Here is a 22,798-nt window from a genome sequence, read left to right as displayed (position 1 = left end):
ACTAGTCTCCCCAATTCCGCATTCTTTTCCTTTAATTTATGCTCAGATCAGGGAAAACTGTGAAACTTGAAATTCTATTATCCTGTTTTCCCTATATGAAACAGAACCTTGCATTTCAGTGAGAAAGATTCTTGACTCTCCAGAGGAAATGTAGGAAGAGAACTCCAGATATCTACCAGACATTGTGCTTAGTGCTTTCCACGCATCTATCCCCAATTAATCCTCACAACCACCTGTGAGCCTAGTTATTCCCATATTTAAAATGCAAAAAGTGAGGCTCAGAGAGCTTATGTAATTTTCTTAAGATCACATTGCCAGTGAAAGCTGGCGAAAGGATTTGATCCCAGGTCTGTCAAGTTCCAAAGCCCCCATAACCAACGTGGTTTGGGTAACTGAAAGTTGCCATGCCACTGATACTGCTATTGATTGCTGTTACAAAAACCTCACAACCAGAATGTTATTACTTCCTGAAGAGTTATATTTTTTAAACAAATTCAGAACATTAAAATCTGACTTTTACAATGTTTTTCTTTTAGTCGCTGTTTATATGATTCGTGTCATTTCTTGTGTTTGTGCAACCATCACAAAAGTATGGTGCAACATTACTGTCCTGACGGCTATTATAAATACCAGAGGGTATGCAATAGTTATAACAAACAAAGATCAATATCAACTTCTCTATTCTGTCAGTAATATTACTTCAGTTAAAATACCATGCAGACTTAAAGACTCCTAGTCTAATCAACCTTTTATATATTTTCAGAAAGATTAAATGTGTTTGCAAATACTTTGGGAATTTAAGCCTGTGTCTGAATTATTTATAGGTTTATTACCTCTCAAGTACCCCAAAGGTCCATGTTAAACTCATGGCTTCAAACTCTGAGAAAGCTGGATTAGACTAAATGCTTCAATTCCTCCACTATGTCTCTAGATAATTTCATTTTCAGTTATTTTGCTATAGCATAAAAAATAAAGCTTCATAGGTTCATTTTTTTACATTTCTACAAACTCCTTCATGTGTTTACTTGAAGAAATTTTAGCAATTCAAAAAAATCAACCTGGCCTGTGCAAAGTACAAGTGTTTACATCAGTCTTTTGAGTATTCTTAAAAAAGCACACCCTTTAGAGGTATGTTTAGTTATGAGACACTCAACAAAGATATGATGATAATTCAAACATTTGAAGGGAACTCTAAGAGAGGAAAACAGCATGCTCTGTTAAATGAAACTAACTTGAAATAAACTACATAATTATTAGGGAGGACTAGAAGAAAATCTGTCACTCTCCCCGAAATAATTCTTTCTGAGAGGTTACAAGTGAAAATGAAGGTTAAAGCTGAGTATACATACCTTTTGTAAACCTTTTTCTGTATTGGTACTGAATTATTAGCTTAACTTTCGTTTCTGGAATTTCTTTTTTTCTTCCAGTTTTATTGAGATATAATTGATACACAGCACTGTATAAGTTTAAGGTGTGCAGCATAATGATCTGACTTACATATATCATGAAATGATTACCACAGCGAGCTAACATCCATCACCTCATATAGATGCAAAATTAAAGAAACAGAAAAAATATGTTTTTCCTTGGGATGAGAACTCCTAGGATTTATTGTCTCAACAACTTTCATTATATATTTATCATGTCATGTATTATATACCTAGTACTTCCTTTATCTTGTAACTGGAAGTTTGTACCTTTTAACTACTTTCCTCCCCATCCCCTACATCTGGTAACTACAAATCTGATCTCTTTTTCTATGAGTTTGTTTTTGAAGTATAACTGACCTACGACACCATTTTAGTTCCTGTTACACAACATAGTAATTTGATGTTTTTACACGTGTTTCTGGAATTTCTTAATGCATTTGGCTTACTAAATTTCATTAAAGTTCTTCAAATAATTCAGCTATTAACTTGGGGTAGTACTTGAAGGGGAAGATGTAGTGTCAAGAAAGGGCTTTTGCTGATGTCATTGTTATGGCCTTATCAAATTCATGGTTCACCGAGGATTTTTAAATTCTTTTTCAAATTTTTTCCCATTCAGGTTGTTCCATAATATTGAGCAGAGTTCCCTGTGCTATACACAGTAGGTCCCTGTTAGTCATCCAGTTTAAATACAGCAGTGTGTACATGTCAATCCCAAACTCCCTAACCATCCCTTCTCCCCTTCTGCCCCCACCCCATAACCATAAGTTTGGGGACCTAGAGATTGTCATACTGAGTGAAGTAAGTCAGACAAAGTGAAATATTATATGATATCACTTATATGAGGAGTCTATTAAAAAATGATATTCTGGAGATTAATCCTTTGTTGTTTCATTTGCAAAAAAAAAAAATGATACAAATGAACTTGTCTACAAAGGGGAAAGGACTCACCAAGGATATTTATAGCTCCTACTTTATACATAATATCAATTACTTTTTCCAGAAGAAATGTATACTGTTTGGTAAAACTTTTTTTAGATAAGGCTGATAATGAGAGTGTATCTTTTATTTATTTGCAGGCGAGGGCTACTCTTCATTGTGGTGCGAGGGGCTTATCATTGAGGTGGCTTCTCTTATTGTGGAGCACAGGCTCTAGGCACACGGGCTTCAGTAGCTGTGGCACGTGGGCTCAGTAGTTGTGGCTCGCGGGCTCTAGAGTGCAGGCTCAGTAATTGTGGCACACGGGCTTAGTTGCTCCCCGGCATGTGGGATCTTCCTGGAGCGGGGTTCGAACCCATGTCCCCTGCATTGGCAGGCAGATTCTTAACCACTGTGCCACCAGGGAAGTCCCGTGTGTCTTCTTTTAAGGGATGTCTTCTCTTAAATAAGAATCCTGAGTTTTGGCAGTGGCTGGAAGTGATGGTGGAAGGATTCTTAGTTTACCTCTGTTCCCGTGTTTTACTTGTTGTTTCAATAAGAAAGAGAATAATATTAATAAGATGAAAGGAAATTAAATTGCACTTGATCTATAATGTTGCTTATGTCTTTCATTCTCTACATCTCAGTAAGATAATTTGTTTTATTACCCCTACTTGGAAAATAAAGAAATTGAGGTTTGGTGAAGTTGTATAACCTGCCCAAGATTCTACAACTAATGAAGGGCAGCACTGAGACTGAGCCCAGGACTTCTAAATGTGTGCTTTCTCCACGATACTAAACTGTTCCCTATCCCCAGGATTCCCTGATAGATACTGATCATTTTATTGTCATGAGTTTGACTTTGTTTTACATTTTTAAAAAATTTCACTGAAGTATAGTTGATTTAAAATGTGTTAATTTCTGCTGTACAGCAAAGTGATTCAGTTATACACATATATATTCTTTTTCATATTCTTTTCCATTATGGTTTACCACAGGATATTGAATATAGTTCCCTGTGCTATACCATAGGACCTTGTTGTTTATCCATCCTATGTATAATAGTCTGCATCTGCTAACCCAAACTCCCAATCCATCCCTCCCTCCCCGAATCTCTTTGAATATGGGAAAAAATAAGATTCTTTCCTCACTATATAGTTAATCAAACACTACAGACTCATCTCCAGATCTGATTGACTTCAGAGTGATGAGATCATACTTCTGTTTTATGAGTTACTGTAATGACATTCTGTTTCACAAGATCTCATTATTAACACCTTTATCCAAAGACTTCTGTACCTTTTGTTACTGTAGCCATGTTTTTTTAAAATCCAAACTGTGAGACAAAGAATATCACCTTCCTGGGGCTTCTGGACTCATAGGAATATCACTAACTAGGGAAGCTTGCCTCAGCTTTGACGTTCAGTGTTTTTATTGGAGTTTCATTTCATAGACATGATGACTGACTGACTGCATGATTGAACTCAATCTCCAACTCTCCTCCCCTGCCTAGAGGTCTGATATAAACTAGATCAAAGCCCCAACTCTCTAATTGAATGGTTGGTCTTTCTGGCATGGCCAAACTCTGAACTGAGTCATTCTGTTAACATAAACTCAGATCTTTGGTCTCAGGGACCCACCATGAATAACAAGACATTCTTTTTTTTTTTTTTTTTTTTTTTTTTTTTTTTTTCCAGTACGCGGGCCTCTCACTGTTGTGGCCTCTCCCGTTGCGGAGCACAGGCTCCGGACGCGCAGGCTCAGCGGTCATGGCTCACGGGACCAGCCGCTCCGCGGCATGTGGGATCCTCCCGGACCGGGGCACGAACCCGTGTCCCCTGCATCGGCAGGCGCACCCTCGACCACTGTGCCACCAGGGAAGCCCCAAGACATTCTTATAACTTAGAAAATTCAAAGGATTTAGGGCTTACCTCCCAGCAACCAGAGATGATAAAGACCAGCCAGCTTTTTAATTATACAACAGCTGCCAACAGAGGATGATTTTAAACTCTTAAACCAAATCTATTAAAAACAACATGATCATCACTGCAGATTTTTCACATACCAGCTGGCAAACAGAATTTATATTATGAATTAAAGAGCACCCTGTTAAAAAAAAAAAAAAACTAGAAAGAAATCTAGGGACCAGTTCTATAAATATTAACCAAATTTATGTAAATATGCCTATCACATTTTAGAGCATTATCACTTACTTAAATATGTAGGAAGAAAAGTACACATGTTAGTTTAAGATTAGATCATGGATTAAAAATAGTGCATTTATATTTAGCATCCAAATATGACTGCTTCTAAAACCACAAAGATTATGTCAAAGAAACACAGGATTTTAAATCTGAATCTTAGTGACTACTTGTACAGCCCCTTTATTTCACAGTTGAAAAAAATGAAAAATCAGATTCTTATACTAAGGTAATTATTTCTTTCAGGATCTTTCATTTCATACCACGCCAGAAGTACTTCCATTTATCACAGGAACATACTCTAATATTTACACTCTTAGCATTCAGTACCAAACCTAATTCCCTAACCTAAAGATAAATCCTGACTTGCCTGGTTTTGTCCTAGATGAAGAAGGAAGTAAGACTCCTTCAAATAGTATCTTTAGGTACATTGGGTCACCATCACTGCCATTTCTTACTTCTCCTGAGTCACAGCAACTGCTATAGGACTCCTTTAAGTGCCAGAGGCCCCACAGTTTCTCATAAAATTCATGTGTGGCTCATTAGTATTACCTTAGGAAAACAGTCTTTAGAAGATTTAAAGTGCTCCTCAAATTCAAGGGAATAGTTTCATAAATTTGTTTTCTTCACATACTATGTGTGTATGTGTATGTACATGCATATGTGTATGTGTATGCATGTGTCTTTTAGTGAAAAGGTTCTAATTCCACTCTCCAAACGAGCTCCTATTTTCTGGAAAAATGTATTATTTTCTATGTGAAATAATATCTCAAACAGCCACAGCTTTTAAGAAAGGCACTTTAAAAATCTATTTTTAAAAAGCAATTTTTTCTAGAAACAACTCCAAAATATACCACCAAATATAAACATCGGGAAACTTTATTGCAAGCCCATTTTTAATTGTAAATGTAAATTCTCAATACTATGAGATAGTTAACCAAAGCATGAACTTCTACATACTGAGGAAATGGGACATTCTAACCCAAATGTACTATAGGAAAGCATTTAGAAGTATTTTGAAATTATGTGGTAATGAAGTTTTAGATTTTTTCGACTGTAGAGTATAGAATGTCTGTTTGACTTCCTATCACTGTGCATTTTTTTAATTACATTAGTTTGTATTCTTGCTAATCTGAGAAATACGGAGATAGACAACAAATCTTCAGGTCATTAGCATAAATTTAAAATGTTCTCTTTAGAAAGATTGAAATAGAGAAAAATATTAAAGTATCATTCTTGATAACTAGCAAGAATTTAAATAAAGAAATATTATCAAGGATAGTAAAAAAAAACAATGATTTCTTTAGGAATGAAGTTACTGTGTTTCTCAAATACCTAAATGCCAATTTTTTTTTTTTTTTTTTTTTTTAGTTTTGGGGAAGTTTTTCTAACAAATTTTGAATATCATTATTGAATATCAAATATCACTCTTTGCTTGATAAAATTGTGTTATCTTCACATTCTCCATGTGGAAACATCTGAATAAACAATTTAGTAAAATCTTGCAATTTTTAATTCTATACAGTATAATTTAAATATAAATTCATTATAATAAGTGTCTGTTTTTCACTTGAATCATTTGTAACTAGTCTCAAAAGTGTTTTCAATTATTACTTATCTAGATGTTAAATTTCTCTGTGAGTTACCGTATGTCCATTCTGCAGATGAACTGACAGTTTGAGATAATTGAGAAAGTGAAAGTCAGAATGAGAGGAAGGTAGTCAGAATCAGTTCACACAGTTGTTCACTAATATTTGTTGACTGCTTATTGTTGGCAAGGCACTGGGCATATAGCAGTGAATAAGACAGAACCCAGAACTCATGGAGCTTATTGTTTAATGAGGAAGAGAGACGTTAAAAAACAATTATATGAAGCAATACTCACTTACAAACTGTGCTGTGTACCATGAAAAACAAATGAATGCTGCTAAGAGAAGTCTTAATGTGGACTTCATTTACATTGAGACTTGTCAATGGAGGCTTCTCTGAAGGTATCACAGAATAAAGTACCTAAAAGAGGTGCCAAATTTATCTAAGTGAAGAACTGGAGTAGGGAAATTCCAGTCTGGGAAAACCACATATGGGAAGATGCTGAGGTAGGAAATTGCTTGGTGAGTTTTGGGAAAAGATTAATGTGACTAAAATACAGTGAAAGGTGGAGGGTAGTGCAAAATGAGGCAAGAGAGAGAAGCACGGTCATACCATGCAAGGCTCATGACCACCCTAAGAATTTTGTATTTTATCTTAAGTGCAAGGGGAAACCATGGAAGGATTTTGAGTAGAAAGTCACATGGTCACATTCGGGTCTTTTAAGTATTACTCTGGCTGCTATGTAGAGAATGGATTGGAAGCAGGCAAGAGAGGAAATGGGTAGAATGGTTAGGAACCTGTGCTTGAAGGCCATGGGATAAAATGGTAGATTGGATTAGGGTGATGGTGATGATGATGATAGAACTGGAGAAAAGTGGATAGATTTAAGATTTATACTAGAGGTATACTGATAGGACATGATAATGAACTAGATTTAGGAGAGAATGAGGAAACGGGTGTCAAGAATAGCCTCTATCTTTTTGACATGGCAACTAGTTGGTTGACAATTAATCACATCATTTAGTGGCATGGAGGAACCCTGGGGAAAGAGCATTTCTGGTAGAGCTGAGAGGTGGAGATGAAGGGTTCAATTGTGAGAATAATTAATCCCACTTGTGTTCTAAGTATTTAACATACATTTTATAGTAAATAGCCATATTCCCTAGTCTTTTTGGTCCACTTCCTTTTTTAGGGAAATTTTTACATAGGTTACAGAGTTCCTAGATCTAAGATGCTAGTTTCAATCAAGGACTCATAAAAAGAATAAAGAGAATTAACTTTTTAAGCTAAAATATCTACTCTTTTAAAATTTTTGTCCCCAAGTCCAAAATAATAATGTACTTAATTTCAAATTTAAAAATCTGGAAGAGAATAATCAGTCAAAAATTTAGCATTACAGGGCTTCCCTGGTGGTGCAGTGGTTAAGAATCCGCCTGCCAATGCAGGGGATGCAGGTTCAATACCTGGACCAGGAAGATCCTACATGCCGCGGAGCAACTAAGCCCATGCGCCACAACTACTGAGCCTGTGCTCTAGAGCACGCGAGCCACAACTACTGAGCCCACATGCCACAACTACTGAAGCCCATACACCTAGAGCCTGTGCTCCACAACAAGAGAAACTGCCGCAATGAGAGGCCCACATGCTGCAATGAAGAGTAGCCCCCGCTCACCGCAGCTAGAGAAAGCCCGCGTGCAGCAATGAAGACCCAATGCAGCCAAAACTAAATAAATAAATTTAAAAATAATAAAAAAAATTTTTTAAAAAGAAGTTAGCATTGGGACTAAATCTTCTGAAACATAATAGTCTGCATCCCAGAACATACAGACCTGCAATCTTAGCCCCAAGTTTTCTACCCAATAAGATTTCAGGTGTTCTCCCTTGTATTGAATGCAAATTTGGGGGCCAATTTATGTTGCTTTCATCTCATTTAAAAGAGACCACCTACTAGCTAATGTTCAGTGATTCACAAGCTGGAGGCACATGGTTGCGGGTATTTGGATCAGGCGGAAAGCAGGCCCAAGAAGGGATAGTGGGATAGAAGTCACAGAAGCCTCACAAGGGAGAATCCCCAAATCTACCCTTTTCTTTTACTGAAAAAAAGGTTGGCCCAGTATTTTCATAATTTCCACATTAGAGTTAAGTAGGATGATAGCTTATTTTAAAATGGAGGCAGGCCAGTAATGACAACAATAATAAACAACATTCATTGAATGTGTATCATGTTTCAGGAACTGCACTAAATGCTTTCCGTGTATTATATTATTTAATTTCCTCTTAACCTCTTATGAGGCTTAGCGGTCATAAATCATTCTCCAAAGGCCACACAGTTCGTAAATGCAAGAGTGACATGGCCAGTTGTGTTTGACTCCAGGAGGGGAGTTTTCTGCCATTGTGCCACAATGCACCAGCACACAAATAAAAGATGAGACTGAAAAACCTCAGTATTTCTTTAGTGTTAAAAGCTAAAAAGAAAAACACAAATTTTGTATACGATGGTTTGCAAATATTTGGGAATATTCCAAAATAAGGGAAATGTCTCTGCTGTGCTGGACCGTCCTTTTCTTACATAGTGTTCTGAAGAGATAGCTCACCACTTACAGGTATTTAAAACTACCCTGAGCTTTCTGTCAGCATAATTTCTCACAAATTTGGAGATATTTGAATTTTATAATGTAGTTCCTGTCATTGTGAATTTCATTCTTGCTTCTTCCTATACCCTTTTAAAAACTGATAACCCATAATTCTTCACAATTTTTCTTTAAATTTCTGTGATTGAAATTCATTTTCTTTCAACTGTTCCATTATAACTGCACCCCATTCTTAAACCACTTCAGATGAATACTTCACTGACCTTTTCTAACACAAAGTATGTGTTGGTATGTAATTTTTAGTTGAAAAAAATTGCCTTAGAGTTTTTAAAAACGGGGGAAAGAAAGCAATGAGATATTTCAATTCACTTTGTGGTGAAATTCTAAATGATAATAATAATTGCCTAGTTATGGTAATTTCTAACAAAGATGAAAATAAAATGAAGAACATGAAACTTCCCTCTCACCCTTCAGGAACACAAGTATAATCTACTCCACCCATTCTCTTCCTCTTAGCAACAGTGTGGCATCTCCCCTTTCCAGCATCCTCAACTACAACTGTCTGAGCTGAGTTTTGAATGATGAACAGTTTACAAGATAAGAGGAAAGGGGCATTCCAGTTGGGTGGACAATATGTACAGTGTACAGCAAAGACATGAAAGAAATCATCAGAAACTGGGGTGGGGAGGATGAATGCTGACAGGAGATCGGCTATGTTAGGTTGGTTGTGAGCCTTTTATGCCGTATTGAAGGAGTCTGACAGATACTTAGGTAATGGCAACCCTTGTTCCTTCTGCGTTCAAGTGCTCATACACTTCCTTCACCTCCTGTTAGTTAGGTTGAGAAACAAAGCTAGCCATGCCTTTTCCACTTCTTCCATATCCATATTTCTACAACTCAGTGCATTTAGAAGCTTAATACTATGGTTCTTTGTATGTGAAATTGGACTTTGGCATGAAGACAAGCAATGACCAAGTCAGAGGAAGTCTATTTGGGTAGAACTTTTGAAAAATATAAAGCAGTTGAAAAATACAGATAGAAAAATAAAATATCATTCAGGAGAAAAAATACATGTCTACTACTGACACCATGAGTGTTCTTTTAATAAAAGACATCTCATCTTTTATGCTAAAGAGACTTTATCAGGAATAATGGACCATCTCAAATGAAGAAGAATAATCACAATTATACAAAGTTCCCCCAAGTCCTCTCCAAAATAGTCTAGTTGTCACGTAGATTTATTTTCAGAATTTCCAGACTTGGTCAGGACCAAGTGAATAGAGGAAGTAGTGAGAGAGAGACAGAGAGAGAAAGAGAGAGAGAGAGAGTAATTTTGAAATGATTTTTTTAAAACTGGACTCATTTTATATACTAAAGCTGGATTTCAAATCAACTAAATTTCCAGATTGTTTGGCTCATTCAGTACCTCCTATTTTCACTATTAGCAGGGCTTTGGCTTCAAAGAAAATTGCTCTATAAAATTTTACCACATTTTCTAATCAAAAGTGTGTGCTTCTAACAAGGCAGGGAACATTGTCTATTACTGGCCCTCTTGCTGAGGGAACAACAGAAACATGGCAAACTTGGTAGAAACTGGGCTATAGACAAAATAAAATCCTGTTAGCAAGTCTAGTGAATGCAGAATGTGTTCTGCCCTCTAAGAAATGCTGGTTTTATTTTGTGGGGAGTGCTGAGTGTTGTCTGTAGCGAGTGTTTGTCATTCAACTTACTGAGATCGTGAGGATAGGTGAGTCACAGGTGACTGTGGCAGGATGCACTGAATGCAGGCTCTTTCACATTATTCATTAAATGTCCTGTCCCATCACCTCTTAAACACACATGTATCACACATGTATCATCATCAAAACTGGTGGAGTGGCTATCAGGCCTCATGAAGTCTAGAAGTCTTAATGTTTATCACTTTAATTTTGCCATACAATTAAGTAATGATGGAGTGAAACAAATGTATTTATAGTACATTTGAAAATCCTGGGATAAAAATAGGATCCAGATAAATCTTCCCACATGCTAACTAACATTTGCTTGGCCTTAGGAGCATGGCATTCCTACTGACATGGGCTACGCGGTGGCCCCTCACCATTCGGGCGTCTACCCTGTACACATTCAGCTGTACGAGGCCTGGAAGAAGGTTTGGAATATTAGAATCACCAGCACTGAAGAATACCCACACCTGAAACCAGCTAGATACCGGAGGGGCTTCATCCACAAAAACATCATGGTGAGCTTCCTCTGGTATGCATAGGGTAGACCTCATTCTGCCAGACTTAATTCCTCATTTGAAGAAAGAACAAAAGAGAAGAACTAAATATTAAAAGCTTAACAGAAGGAAATGCTCCACGCAGCAGGAAACATATTTTTTTCATACCCAAGCAAAGGACGTTTTCATCAAAGTCACTTCTTTTCAATTCTTCAAATATAACTTTAAAATGTTTTTGACTAACACTCTTGCTATTAAGCAGGCACTGACATTAAAATACTAAGGAAACATTACACCTAACTTGCAGATAATTTACAGAAGCCATCATTTCTTCAAAAAGTTATTTAGCATGTAAAACGAACACCATCTCTCTATATATAAACCATGCCGCTCTTGCCAGGCTGTATCCTCTTTATCATATCAGACTAAAAAAAAAAAACAAAAAACTATTTACAACAAGAAGCCACATATCCTGCATAATCATTAACAGATCATAATATAGAGTACAAATGAGAGATGATGTTAATGAAGTCATTTCTATCCATTGTCGAATTCTCTCCAGAGCTTCTCCATTTTGTTTTGTGTTCTTACACTGGTGACAAATGTATATTGTCAAGATATATTATTACCTAATACTTTGTGAGACCTCTCAAAGTAAGTAATTAAATCCTAATTTTTTCCGAAATCAGAAAATCTAAAGAGCACTAGTGAAGTTAGGAGTAGGCCTCCTGATTTAGACACACGCTGGGAAGGAACACCACACAGAACACTATGTGGTCAGGCACCATCACACTGTCAAACTGTGTTTGAACAGATGTCTACCTTCTAGAATTAGGTGTAACTGACTTCCTTTTCAGACAGTTTTCCTATGTCGGCAAAAATTACAGATTGGATAATGACATTTGTATTACTACAGATAGGATAATGAACTTGGATCAACTTCCACCTTAACTTTTCCCTCAATAAAAACTGTTGTAAATGCTATATGGGGACATAATGGCCACATTTTATCCCACCTGCCATTCCTCCTTACTGAAAATGAACTCACTGTGCCGCAAGCTGCCAGTCTTTTGACTTGGGTTATATTATAATTTAAAAGTATGCCAGTACTCTCCTGTCATGTTTAAATCATATGCAGTCTTAGTACAATAATAAACTTAAGTCTCCAAGGACTTTATTCAATGGTGTTCTCTTTTGTTTCTGTTTCTCTCTGTAGTGCCAGAAAACTTGCTTGGATATGTCCCATGACATATGTTCATCTTTGTTTCTCCTGAAAACATATTTTACCTGTATTATAAATACATGAATCTGGCAGGTATTAAAGGCTCTAACAGATTTCCTGTTTTGAGGGAACTGTCCCTGAGGTTCCACTTATGCAGCAATCTGTGGAAACTCTGTTTGCTTTGTGGACCCTTGTATGAGAATTTCCTAATGGGAAATGTTCCAAGTTGATGTGTAGTTGGAGAAGACAGGGCTTGAAGTCATCCTAATAGAGTTGTAAGTGGAGACCACAATAGCCAATATGCCCTCCTAGGGAGAGACTGCAAAGAAAAAAGAGCAGGGAACTGAGGAACAAACGTTACTTAGATCACACCCATACCCTGTTATATGAATGAGGGAAACTGGGTTTTGATGATCTATTCACAAATCAAACTTATAAGGCCTTAAATGAAACTTATTATCTTCCCTTCGAACTAGCTATTGGTCCTGCTATCCCTAATTCAGTTCTGCAATTTGAACATCACACTGACCCCCCCATTTCCAATCAGTCTCTACATTCCGTCAATAATTCCTTCATAATATTTTTAAACTTCACTTCCTTTCCCACAGCCTAATTCACTGCCTTGACTTTCATTTGTAAACCATGGTGCTGGTTTCTACTTCATTTATTTACAGCTTCTATCCACCACTCACTGCAGTCCATACCATGGAAAGTGCCAACCTTTTAACCCTAAAATGCTGCCTCATCTTGCCTTCCTAACCTGATTCTTTCCAGTTATTTCCATACGCCTTAACTTGCTCTTCAGGGACCTGAAAACAATTTAAACTGTCTACCTTTCCATCTCCTGTTGTCCCGTAGCTAACACAGACTCAGTCCAGACAAAAAGGTCTGCAGCAATATCACTGTGTCTATACCTTTGTCATTCTTTCCACCTTGAAAGACCACTTTCTGATCACTCTCTACCTATTCCTATTCCCTTTATTCCTCAGTATCAAGTTCCATATCTTATATAATTTAATGTAAAGCACCTTGGTATATATATAGCAGCTCAATACCTAGGTCAGGCCTACACTGATCTTATTCTCCTCTGAATTCTGATAACACATCCTCTTGTAACCCCATTAGGAACATAAAAGCTAGATTCAAGCCTTATGTACAGGATATTGGCTTTAAGTCCACTGGCCGAGATTCTTATGACTATGGCTTTCATAACCATCTCCTAGTTATTGTCAGGAGCTATAAGGTTTCCAGGGGCTCATCAATATCTCAAAGTTTGAATTTGACAGCATTACACTCCCAGAAACAGTTCTAGAGAGCAGTTCACAGCAGAATGCCTAAAACCTCTCATTCCTTCTCTAACACAAGAGAGCCATTTCAAGGAACATGTTCAGTGTCCTGTAGCACTGGATTTAGGGAGCAAGGCAATGGGATATGACCCTCTTCTCTTACACTCTGATGATCTCCTCAGCCTCCTTTGGTGGTCCACTGACCATCCTAGGGCTCATGGTGACTCATCCTCTCAGCAAGTGTGATCCTCCCCAGAGTTGCAGGGTAAAGCCTGACACTTCCTCTTCCCTCTGTTCAAACTCAAATAATTTGAGAAATAAATGAAATTCAAATTTCTTTTCACTTCTCTCTCCCTTTTGCATAGAATCAGCTAGGCAATCAAATCCCAAAGTTGGCTCTGTATGTTGCCATAGTTTTTCAAGCAAGATATTCAAACTGAATCCTAAAAGCGATTCAGAATAATGCACGTTAAAATGTAAAACTAACCTGGCATTTAATTACATGTAGGCATTTCATTATTTAGCTTTGGGGTATTTCTCTTTATCCCAATATACCTTAAATCCTTCAAGAATATAAAGGCTATATCTTTGTGTTCTCCCACCTGGACTTGCAAAGAATTTTGAATAAGTATTTGCTGCTATGTAAAATTTAATTTCCAGGAAATTACATGTTCATGAATTGTTAGGGGATATATTTGATTCAGTTAGAATGCCTCTGCACTTAGTTCTTTTTTGTTGTTGATTTTGTGCATAACGTTATGAGAATGCATAATGCTTTTAAACATAAACATCATCAGAGCTAATACTCTGCAATTAAACTGAAGTTCTTGGAATGATTTCATCAAGATAAAATAGCTTCTAAGGATATAACTTTCACCAGTTTACCAAAATAAATAGGATAGATACAGTTTTGATTTACACTGAATATGTAGTTTATTGATTGAGCTGGGAATTATGTTTTCTAAGAAAACTTTCCAAGGACTAGATTGAAATTTATTAAATACATATTCAGTATATTTCTAGTAGGTTGCAAAACATGGGGATTCCTGTACAGGTAATATTTTGAAAGCACTTACTGAATCAATTGTGCTTTAAGAATCAAGACAAAAAAAAAAAATGAAGATCCATTTGCTTAGGACAATAAACAGAAGACCTGCCTGTGTAAGATTCTATAAAACTTGTATCCCTCCAAAGTATACTAATTCATTTTCTGCTACTTCAAGGCAATTATGTAATGACTTCATAAAGAAGTCATTATATAAAATTTAGCTAAAGTTTGTACCATCTTGCACAGCTTTTGTTCAGCCCTTCTTTTATAATTGTACTGATATTTTACCAGGAAAGCTGTAAGAATTTGAAAAAAAATCCTTATCACAAATATGTATAACTGAAGTAAATAATGGCTTTTATATACAAAGGATGAAAATAAGACTTTTTACTGAGTGACCTTTTTATCATTTTGTTTCTGACACTTTATAAAAATTACTAACCAAATGCATCATCTCTTTCTTACTTTTGGAACTGGCAGGCTTCAGACTTAGAATTCGGGGCAATTACTACAACCTACAGTAGTCCTTTCAGAGTAGAACAGGAACTATGATTTGTGTCTCAAATATTTGTTCTAATTTAAAATGTCATTTCCTAAGAATCACATTAAGTTAATAATTGACTTCATTTTCTAATGCATGCGTAGAATTTGACAGAAGTATTATCCTTAAAAATTTTGCCTACTAGAATTACAATGCAGCACAGGCAAGTCCAGTATTTTTAAAGTCTAATTTTTACTTTTTGTTTGTTTGTTTTATTTCTTAAGATGCTGGAACATACTAGGCTTCAAAACAGAAGTAATGACTTGGAGATTTAAAATAGATAAGTGGCTAAAATAATTCAAAGTCTATCTTAGTTTTAACATATTTCTTCCACTCTCTTCAGTATTCCTGCTGTAGTGATGTCATCCCCACTTTCCCACATTGTGAAGAACTTTGGGGGTGTTAGTTAAGAGTTGAATAATGACACCAGCTTGTACATTATTTTCCATGAGGGAAAAAGCTAAGTTTCAACATATTAATTGGTTGAAAGGAAATTTTTCTTTACCTGTTCATTCTTCCTTCAGGTTCTTCCAAGACAAACCTGTGGGCTTTTCACTCACACAATTTTCTATAAAGAATATCCAGGAGGTCCTAAAGAGCTGGATAAGAGTATCCAAGGAGGTGAACTTTTCTTCACTGTGGTCCTCAACCCAGTAAGTACTTTGAGTTATTCTCCAAATAAATAATGAAAAATGACAGGGCAAATGACAAACAGGCCAGGGTTTTGGTAGTTATCAGCCAATCAAGATGAAGTTTCAGTTCTAAAACAGTAGTTAAAAACTAAATGGAACCACATCTAGTAATGGGGGCAAACTAATTCTACAAGTAGTAATGATATGAGGAACTTACGGAAGAGCCAAGGAAGTGCTCTAGCAAACCCTCCTCTGCATTGGAAAGTGATCAAAATTTAGAGATTCTTGCTTTTATGCAGAGTAAGATTTTTCACCTATAAAACTCTCCAATTCCCAATGGGACCAGTTTTTCATTTAGATGACTATTCTATTTTTTTCTTATTTAAAATAAAAGTAGAAGCAAAATGGGAGAGGAATTAGAGAAGCAAATAGGGTCACTGTTGGAACATTCACATTAGATCTTATCTTGCTGCATCTCAGGCCAGGGCAGAGCAGCCTGTTTTATTGGGCTACTGTTCTTCCTCCTTTACTTCTTAATACTAGGGTGCCAGCTCCCAAATGAACCATTTGTACTTATTTCTGCTTGAGGCCAGTGTTATAAAGTTGTATAGAAAACGAACTAACTGAAGTAAGGTGTATAAGGAAAAGAAGGGATTTTTATTTCCCTTCTGAAGATCACTGACATAAAAAGTAAAGCTGGGGCTTCCCTGGTGGCGCAGTGGTTGAGAGTCTGCCTGCCGATGCAGGGGACATGGGTTCGTGCCCCGGTCCGGGAAGATCCCACATGCTGCGGAGCGGCTGGGCCCGTGAGCCATGGCCGCTGAGCCTGTGTGTCCAGAGCCTGTGCTCCGCAACGGGAGAGGCCACAACAGTGAGAGGCCCGCGTACCGCAAAAAAAAAAAAAAAAAAGTAAAGGTGTATTTATTTATAGTAAATTTGTCCCTGATGTTAGCAATATTCAAGATGAAAAAAAAAATGTAATTTTCCAAATGTGAAAAAAATTCTATCAGCATAAAAGTTAGAGAAGAGAGGGATAAAGAGAATAAAATTTGAAAGACCCCTCTCTTGACCTTAATTTTACAGGTCTTGCAAATAAAATTTCAGATATTTTTCATTATCTACTGGTATTCAATAGCTATCTATTTCTCAGCTCCTAGAAAATGAGACAGAAGTAAGAGTAACTCATCTTTGGGCAAAATCAACATGTCTATCCAAAAATCACCATGGTTTGAAGTTAATAAACTTCTTCATACCCCCAAAAAATATAAATAATTCTGAGTTATATATCAGAAATAATCTGGTTCTTCTAACTTTTCTATTCTTAACAAATGGAAGTATCTTTGGAATCATCTCATATGGTTTTGTTCTCTTTTTTTATCAATTCAGCCAGTAACACACAGGCAAAAGAATTAAACTAATGCCTAATGATGAACTGAAAATTCAGTTAAAATATTCTTAATATGGTAACATTTTCATCAATAATTTTAAGACTCTTTAATCTATAATCTGTAAAATTCTGATGTTTTATATTTCCTTTCATCATAGAGCAACTGTGAACAAGTAAGTCATCTATTTGATTTTTTTAACCAATAGTTGCTTTGGCACTTAAGAAATTCCTGGTGGTATTGTAATTTCAAAACTTTCTAAACCAAATTAGTTTTATTTACCATGGAAGAAATTCAAAATAAGATCATTCATGTTCAGTAGATTTACAATAAATATTATATTTTTTACTAATTAAAAACCAAAGTATTTTCTTTTCTTTTCTTTTCTTTTTTTGCGGTACGCGGGCCTCTCACTGTTGTGGCCTCTCCCGTTGCGGAGCACAGGCTCCGGACACGCAGGCTCAGTGGCCATGGCTCACAGGCCCAGCCCCTCCGCGGCACATGGGATCCTCCCGGACCGGGGCACAAACCCGTGTCCCCTGCATCGGCAGGCGGACTCTCAACCACTGCACCACCAGGGAAGCCCCAAAGTATTTTCTTAATTGAAAAAAGATCTTGTGGTAAAGCTTATGTTATTCTTGGATACTGACTTGGACTAAAATAACTGAACAAACTCTTTAAAAGTTTAGTAAACCTTGCTACTTTTCAGACCTTTATCAATAATATTTGGCAATTTTGTTTGTCTTGCTGAGGAGATCCACAGGGAATAAAGGGGAGAATAAACTTCATGAACTTGTTCTTTTCTGATTCAGAAAACTTTCAGTAGACAGTTACTTTCAGATAAATGCTGGAATTCAAAATAAATGACAGATCTTGTTAGACACCATAAGACATGCAAGGAATCCAAATTAACTTCATCTGGCATGTGAACTACGATTTTTGGAAACAACTGTAGTTCCCTAGAGATTTGTGGTTAAGAAGCCCACTTCTAGACTCAGCCCAAGTCTTACCCAAGGAAAGATTACTATCATTAGCTAGTGATGTTTGCTTTGCAGAACAGAGTGAGAAGTAGTGGTCTGTTTCCTATGAATTCTACATCCCCAAATTAAATGTTTAGATAAAGTTTGTGTTAAAATTAAGAAAGGTCCAGGTGCAGTTAGGCATACTAGTAATTTGGCAGATGACACTCTTTTTAGGCCAGAATGAGAATGAGAAACCCTTGATGGAATCAAAGTAGATATTAGCTGCAAGAAAGATAAGAATTTTAATTATAGTGGATTTGAAAGATAGCCATTGTGAGCTTCAGTAATACTCCAGGCCTCGATTAGAAGTATCATTTTCTGAGAATGCTGAATGAGTTTGCTGTTTACTTCAAAAAGGGAGATGTGCATTAGAAATATACATATGGCTTTTAAATATATTCAAATATATTTGAATGAGTTGAAAATGAAAGTATAAGCAGGATTTTATTTAATGTGCTTCTAAATTTTCTTCCTATATGTCAACATAATATCAAGGTATTCCAATAACTTTTACCAGTATTGTGGTGAGAGGTGGTTACAATGAAGTACCTCTCAGAGTTAAACTAGAATAAATCACAGCAAAGATAAGTATGTTCCTTAAACAGAGTAACTCTCTGGCCTGAAATGTTCTACTGTTACCAAAGTAGTTTTCACTGCTAAAGAAAAAAGTGTCAACCTTGGAAATTTAACACAAAGAGTTTCAAAGACAATGTTAGCACTGCATAAGAGAGAGAAAACCTTGGCCTTTTCCAAATGAGTATTTCCAGTGTCACAGGCCACACACCTCGGATGTGGGTTGGATGCAGAGATTTTATTAGATGCTGAGGTTCAGGTGCATTTGAGAGGTGGGCCCATCAGGCTATCTGAGACTGGGACCACTAAGAATTCAATTCTTCTAATTCCCTTTCTGATTCTAAACTCAACCAGCAACTTCCTGAATATAGTTTGCTTTCCTATATAAATCCTACTATAGGAAAAGAATATGTCCATCATAAGAACTTGTACTCACTAGAACAGTAATTTGCAGCACAATTTTATAAATCTTTCAGTTGGTGAATACTTCCCATTTAACCTGATAACCAGGAGAGGACCCTCCAATTGTATATATTTTAATATTTCAGTTCCTCTATAATATATAATTCTCCATTTTAAACTAATGGATGAAATTCTGTTTTTATTTATCAGTTTCAATTGTCTTTGCTAATTTGATTCTGCCCCCCAGAAATGGACACTGTCTGTCAGTGTACTCAATCAGGTGTTGGAGCCCATCAGGCTAAGTAACAGGCCCTGAAGTGTTTGTTGATTAATTCAGGAAGGTAATGAATTACCTTATGGATATACCAGGGGAGAGAGCCACTAGAACTATCCCAGAGTCACTGTTAGCTATACACACACAAGCACAATATTTCTACACAAACATGTAATACACCCACACACAATATTCTTGATCAATTCATAATGCTCCAAGTACCCTTGTATATACTTTAAAAAATAGTGAGAAAGAGTCTACTTTACTTTACATACCTATATAAAATAATATGTAGATGGGTACTAAGAACTAAAATATATGAAGATGACAAAAAATATTAATTCACAGTGACTGCACCTGCCCTCAATAAACAGAACCCTATAAATTTATGACATATATACTTATACAAAAAAAAAAAACACTATTAAGAGTATACTGTCCATTTTAATGTGAGTTTGCAGTTCTGCCTATATTAGGTAAATGTGATAATACTTAAGTAGTGTGACAAATGGAATAGTTCTGAATTAGACATGATTGTTCCTCTTTTGGGAGCCATATTATATTCTATTGCTCTGAAAAAGGATGTCCCCTTCCTTCTCCAGTGTTCTTATTTCTAATTACAAAATGTCTGAGTCTTTGCTTACACTCTTGTTCAATAAACAGACTCTAGGTATTGAGTCCTTAACAACCGATATCTGTGCCTCTCTCCAACATGCTTGATAATAAAGTCAGTGCTTACTTTACTTATTAATCCAGAACAGTTGTGGATTGCCACAAGATTCATGCTCTTACCACACTTGTTTGGAATTCAAGTGGAGCAAATCCCTGACAGCATAGCAATATTATACTTCCTTCATCAAACTGTTAAACATCCCATACAAACAGTAGCTAATCCCCTTATGCCCATGTTTCATTAAATGCTTTTTGTCTCTATGTTTCTCAATTTGATATAGCATCTATCCACCATACTCTCCATACCCTCCTACCCAAATCCCTGAAAGCTAAATCTAAATTGTATTTCTCTAATTACAATTACACATGGTGAGTAGAATGACTATTTCAAACTGGGTAACACATGAGTGAATTACAATGAAAGTAAAACAACAGAATTCATACAAGATACTTTGTATAAATAGAAATTAACCCACACTGAAATTTTTTTAAAAACTATAATTTACATGTATATGGCTTATGTGTGCTTATCTATAGAATTCATCTAAAAGAAAACAGCTTTTTTTCCTAATGGGAAATTTTATGTTTCTTTCTTTTCTTATTTACTAATCCTGGAAAACATTGTAATAACAGAAAACTCTTTATTGAAAAATAAATGCTAATAATAACAACAACTTTGGATAGTAGAAAAACAATTCCTGAACATGTCTAATAATGAGTATTACCTGGGACAATTGATTTTAAAAAGTCCAGACTTAATGCATCAGAACCTGCAGGGGACAGTTTGGGGACCTGCATACTTATCATGAGCTTTAGGTGATTCTTATGATCAGGCAAATTTGGGAAATACTGCAGAGAAAGAAAATGGAGAAATAATTTTGGTAATCGAAGATTACCAAAAACTGCTATAGAAATTGTGGACCTATGGTCAAGGTATCAGAATTGAAAATGAGTCCAAATCTGCAGTAAGATTTTTTAAAAAACCAATGAGAATGAATGTTTTTTCTTAATGACCAGAGAACTCTAGCTTGAACTGGAGTTTAAAATAGAGGTAACTCCTGTTTATCCTTTAAGGATGGCTTAAGGGTCACTTTCCTCAGGAAACACTCTCTGCTCTGGTTTAGAAGTACCTTCTTGTGTTCCCATAGCATCCTCTGCCGACTCTTCCTAAGTACCTACTATCTTGCATTGTGACTGTGGGTTTGCTGTTAGGCTCTTTGCTTCTTGCGGCAGAAAATGTGTCTTTCATCTCCAAAATCATCCCAGTGCCTAAACATGATGCCTTATACCTAGTTTTTATTTAACACATATTAAGGAAGAGAAACTGACTTTTCTAATGGCCTGATACCAAAAACAAACACAATAAATCTGAAAGGAAAGGACATCTGGGTCCTGGTAAGATAATTCTTGAATCAAAAGCATAAGTAAAACCTGTATCATGAGTTTGATGGGGCTGAATTATGTACTGTTGTATGTACTCTTTACATATGTAGTTGTCTCTTCTGTATAAAGATTTGTTTTCATTGAGTTCCTCTGGCTGTAAGAACTAGAGACCCACTCAAGTTACCTCAAATAATGGAAGTGTGGGACTCCAGAAGGCTGAACAATCAAAGTCCATTGGACCTGGAGGGTTCTTCTGAGTCCAAGGCAGTTTCAGGGCCCATAAAAATGAGAATTACTGATCTTGATCTTGCCTTAGTGCTTTAATACAACACAACAGGTGCTTTTCACGTGTCTGAGTGTCTCATTTTTCTACTACTGACTATATATTACATGTCTGCCTCAAAAGTGCTGCTTGTTTAATGGCTTCTGTGCCCTCATTAATTAATTTTACACATGACCCAATGTGACTGCATCAAATGTTTTCCATATAACATTCAGCTTCAATTATAACTTGCTAATTATCTCATCCTCTTGTGGTGTCGCAGATCAAATTCCCAAGCAAGGGAATCTATTTGTCCCAGCTTACTTTTTTGAGTCAGCCAATATCAGTCCTGGCCTGCTGTGAACTGACTGCTCCTGGCTATGGGCACCCCACAACTACCTCCAATCTCCATTCTACACTATGACTGGGCAATGGGCTGCCTAAGGGCTATCCTTTCAGCAAAAGCTTGGAAGAGGCAGGTACTATGACTGCTGTCTAGCCTGAATCTGAATCCTGTGGGAATAGTCAGTATGGTCTCAGCCAATTCCAGAGATTTGGGAGGAAGCTAAACCTTTTTGGAGAAGGCCTAAAGATTAATTTTGAAGCTTGTAAAGTTTAAGTGAGTAGTTCTGTTAGATATAGGACCAATTAATTTCATTCATCATTTTACTGTCTATCTTGCTTCTAGAATGCAAGTTCCAAGACAGCATGTACGTCTTGTGTTTTATTTACTCTATATCTTCAAACTAAGAAGAGTTCCTGGCATGTCACAGGTGCTAACAAAATATTTCATAAGTGGATGAATGAAGTTAAATGTCCAACAACAGGGATGGGGATATTAAAAGAGCAAATTATGTTCCCCCCCATAGCAGAATACATTCAGCCATTAAAAAACACATTGTGGGCTTCCCTGGTGGCGCAGTGGTTGAGAATCCGCCTCCCGATGCAGGGAACATGGGTTCGTGCCCCGGTCCGGGAAGATCCCACATGCCGCAGAGCAGCTGGGCCTGTGAGCCATGGCCGCTGAGCCTGAGCGTCTGGAGCCTGTGCTCCGCAACAGGAGAGGCCACAACAGTGAGAGGTCCGTGTACCGCAAAAAACAAACAAACAAACAAACAAAAAACACATTGTATAATAATTTTTGATGACAT

General features: G+C 36.6%; 1 protein-coding gene across 1 annotated transcript in view; it reads left to right on the top strand.

Annotated features, from left to right (window-relative positions):
- LOC307054555 (bifunctional heparan sulfate N-deacetylase/N-sulfotransferase 3) overlaps positions 1-22,798 on the top strand; it is a gene marked incomplete at both ends in the record, with an annotated part of 144,162 nt that overhangs the window by 61,170 nt on the left and 60,194 nt on the right. The window contains 2 exons of the mRNA XM_079706319.1: positions 10,781-10,966; positions 15,567-15,695. Coding sequence (XP_079562445.1) covers positions 10,781-10,966; positions 15,567-15,695 — 315 coding nt within the window. The remainder of the gene's footprint in view (positions 1-10,780; positions 10,967-15,566; positions 15,696-22,798) is intronic.

This window comes from Hyperoodon ampullatus (genome assembly GCF_949752795.1).
Source record: "Hyperoodon ampullatus genome assembly, chromosome: 1".
Taxonomy (NCBI): Eukaryota; Metazoa; Chordata; class Mammalia; order Artiodactyla; family Ziphiidae; genus Hyperoodon; species Hyperoodon ampullatus.
Note: the sequence above shows the minus strand (reverse complement) of the source record. Positions and strands in the feature narration are given on the sequence as shown.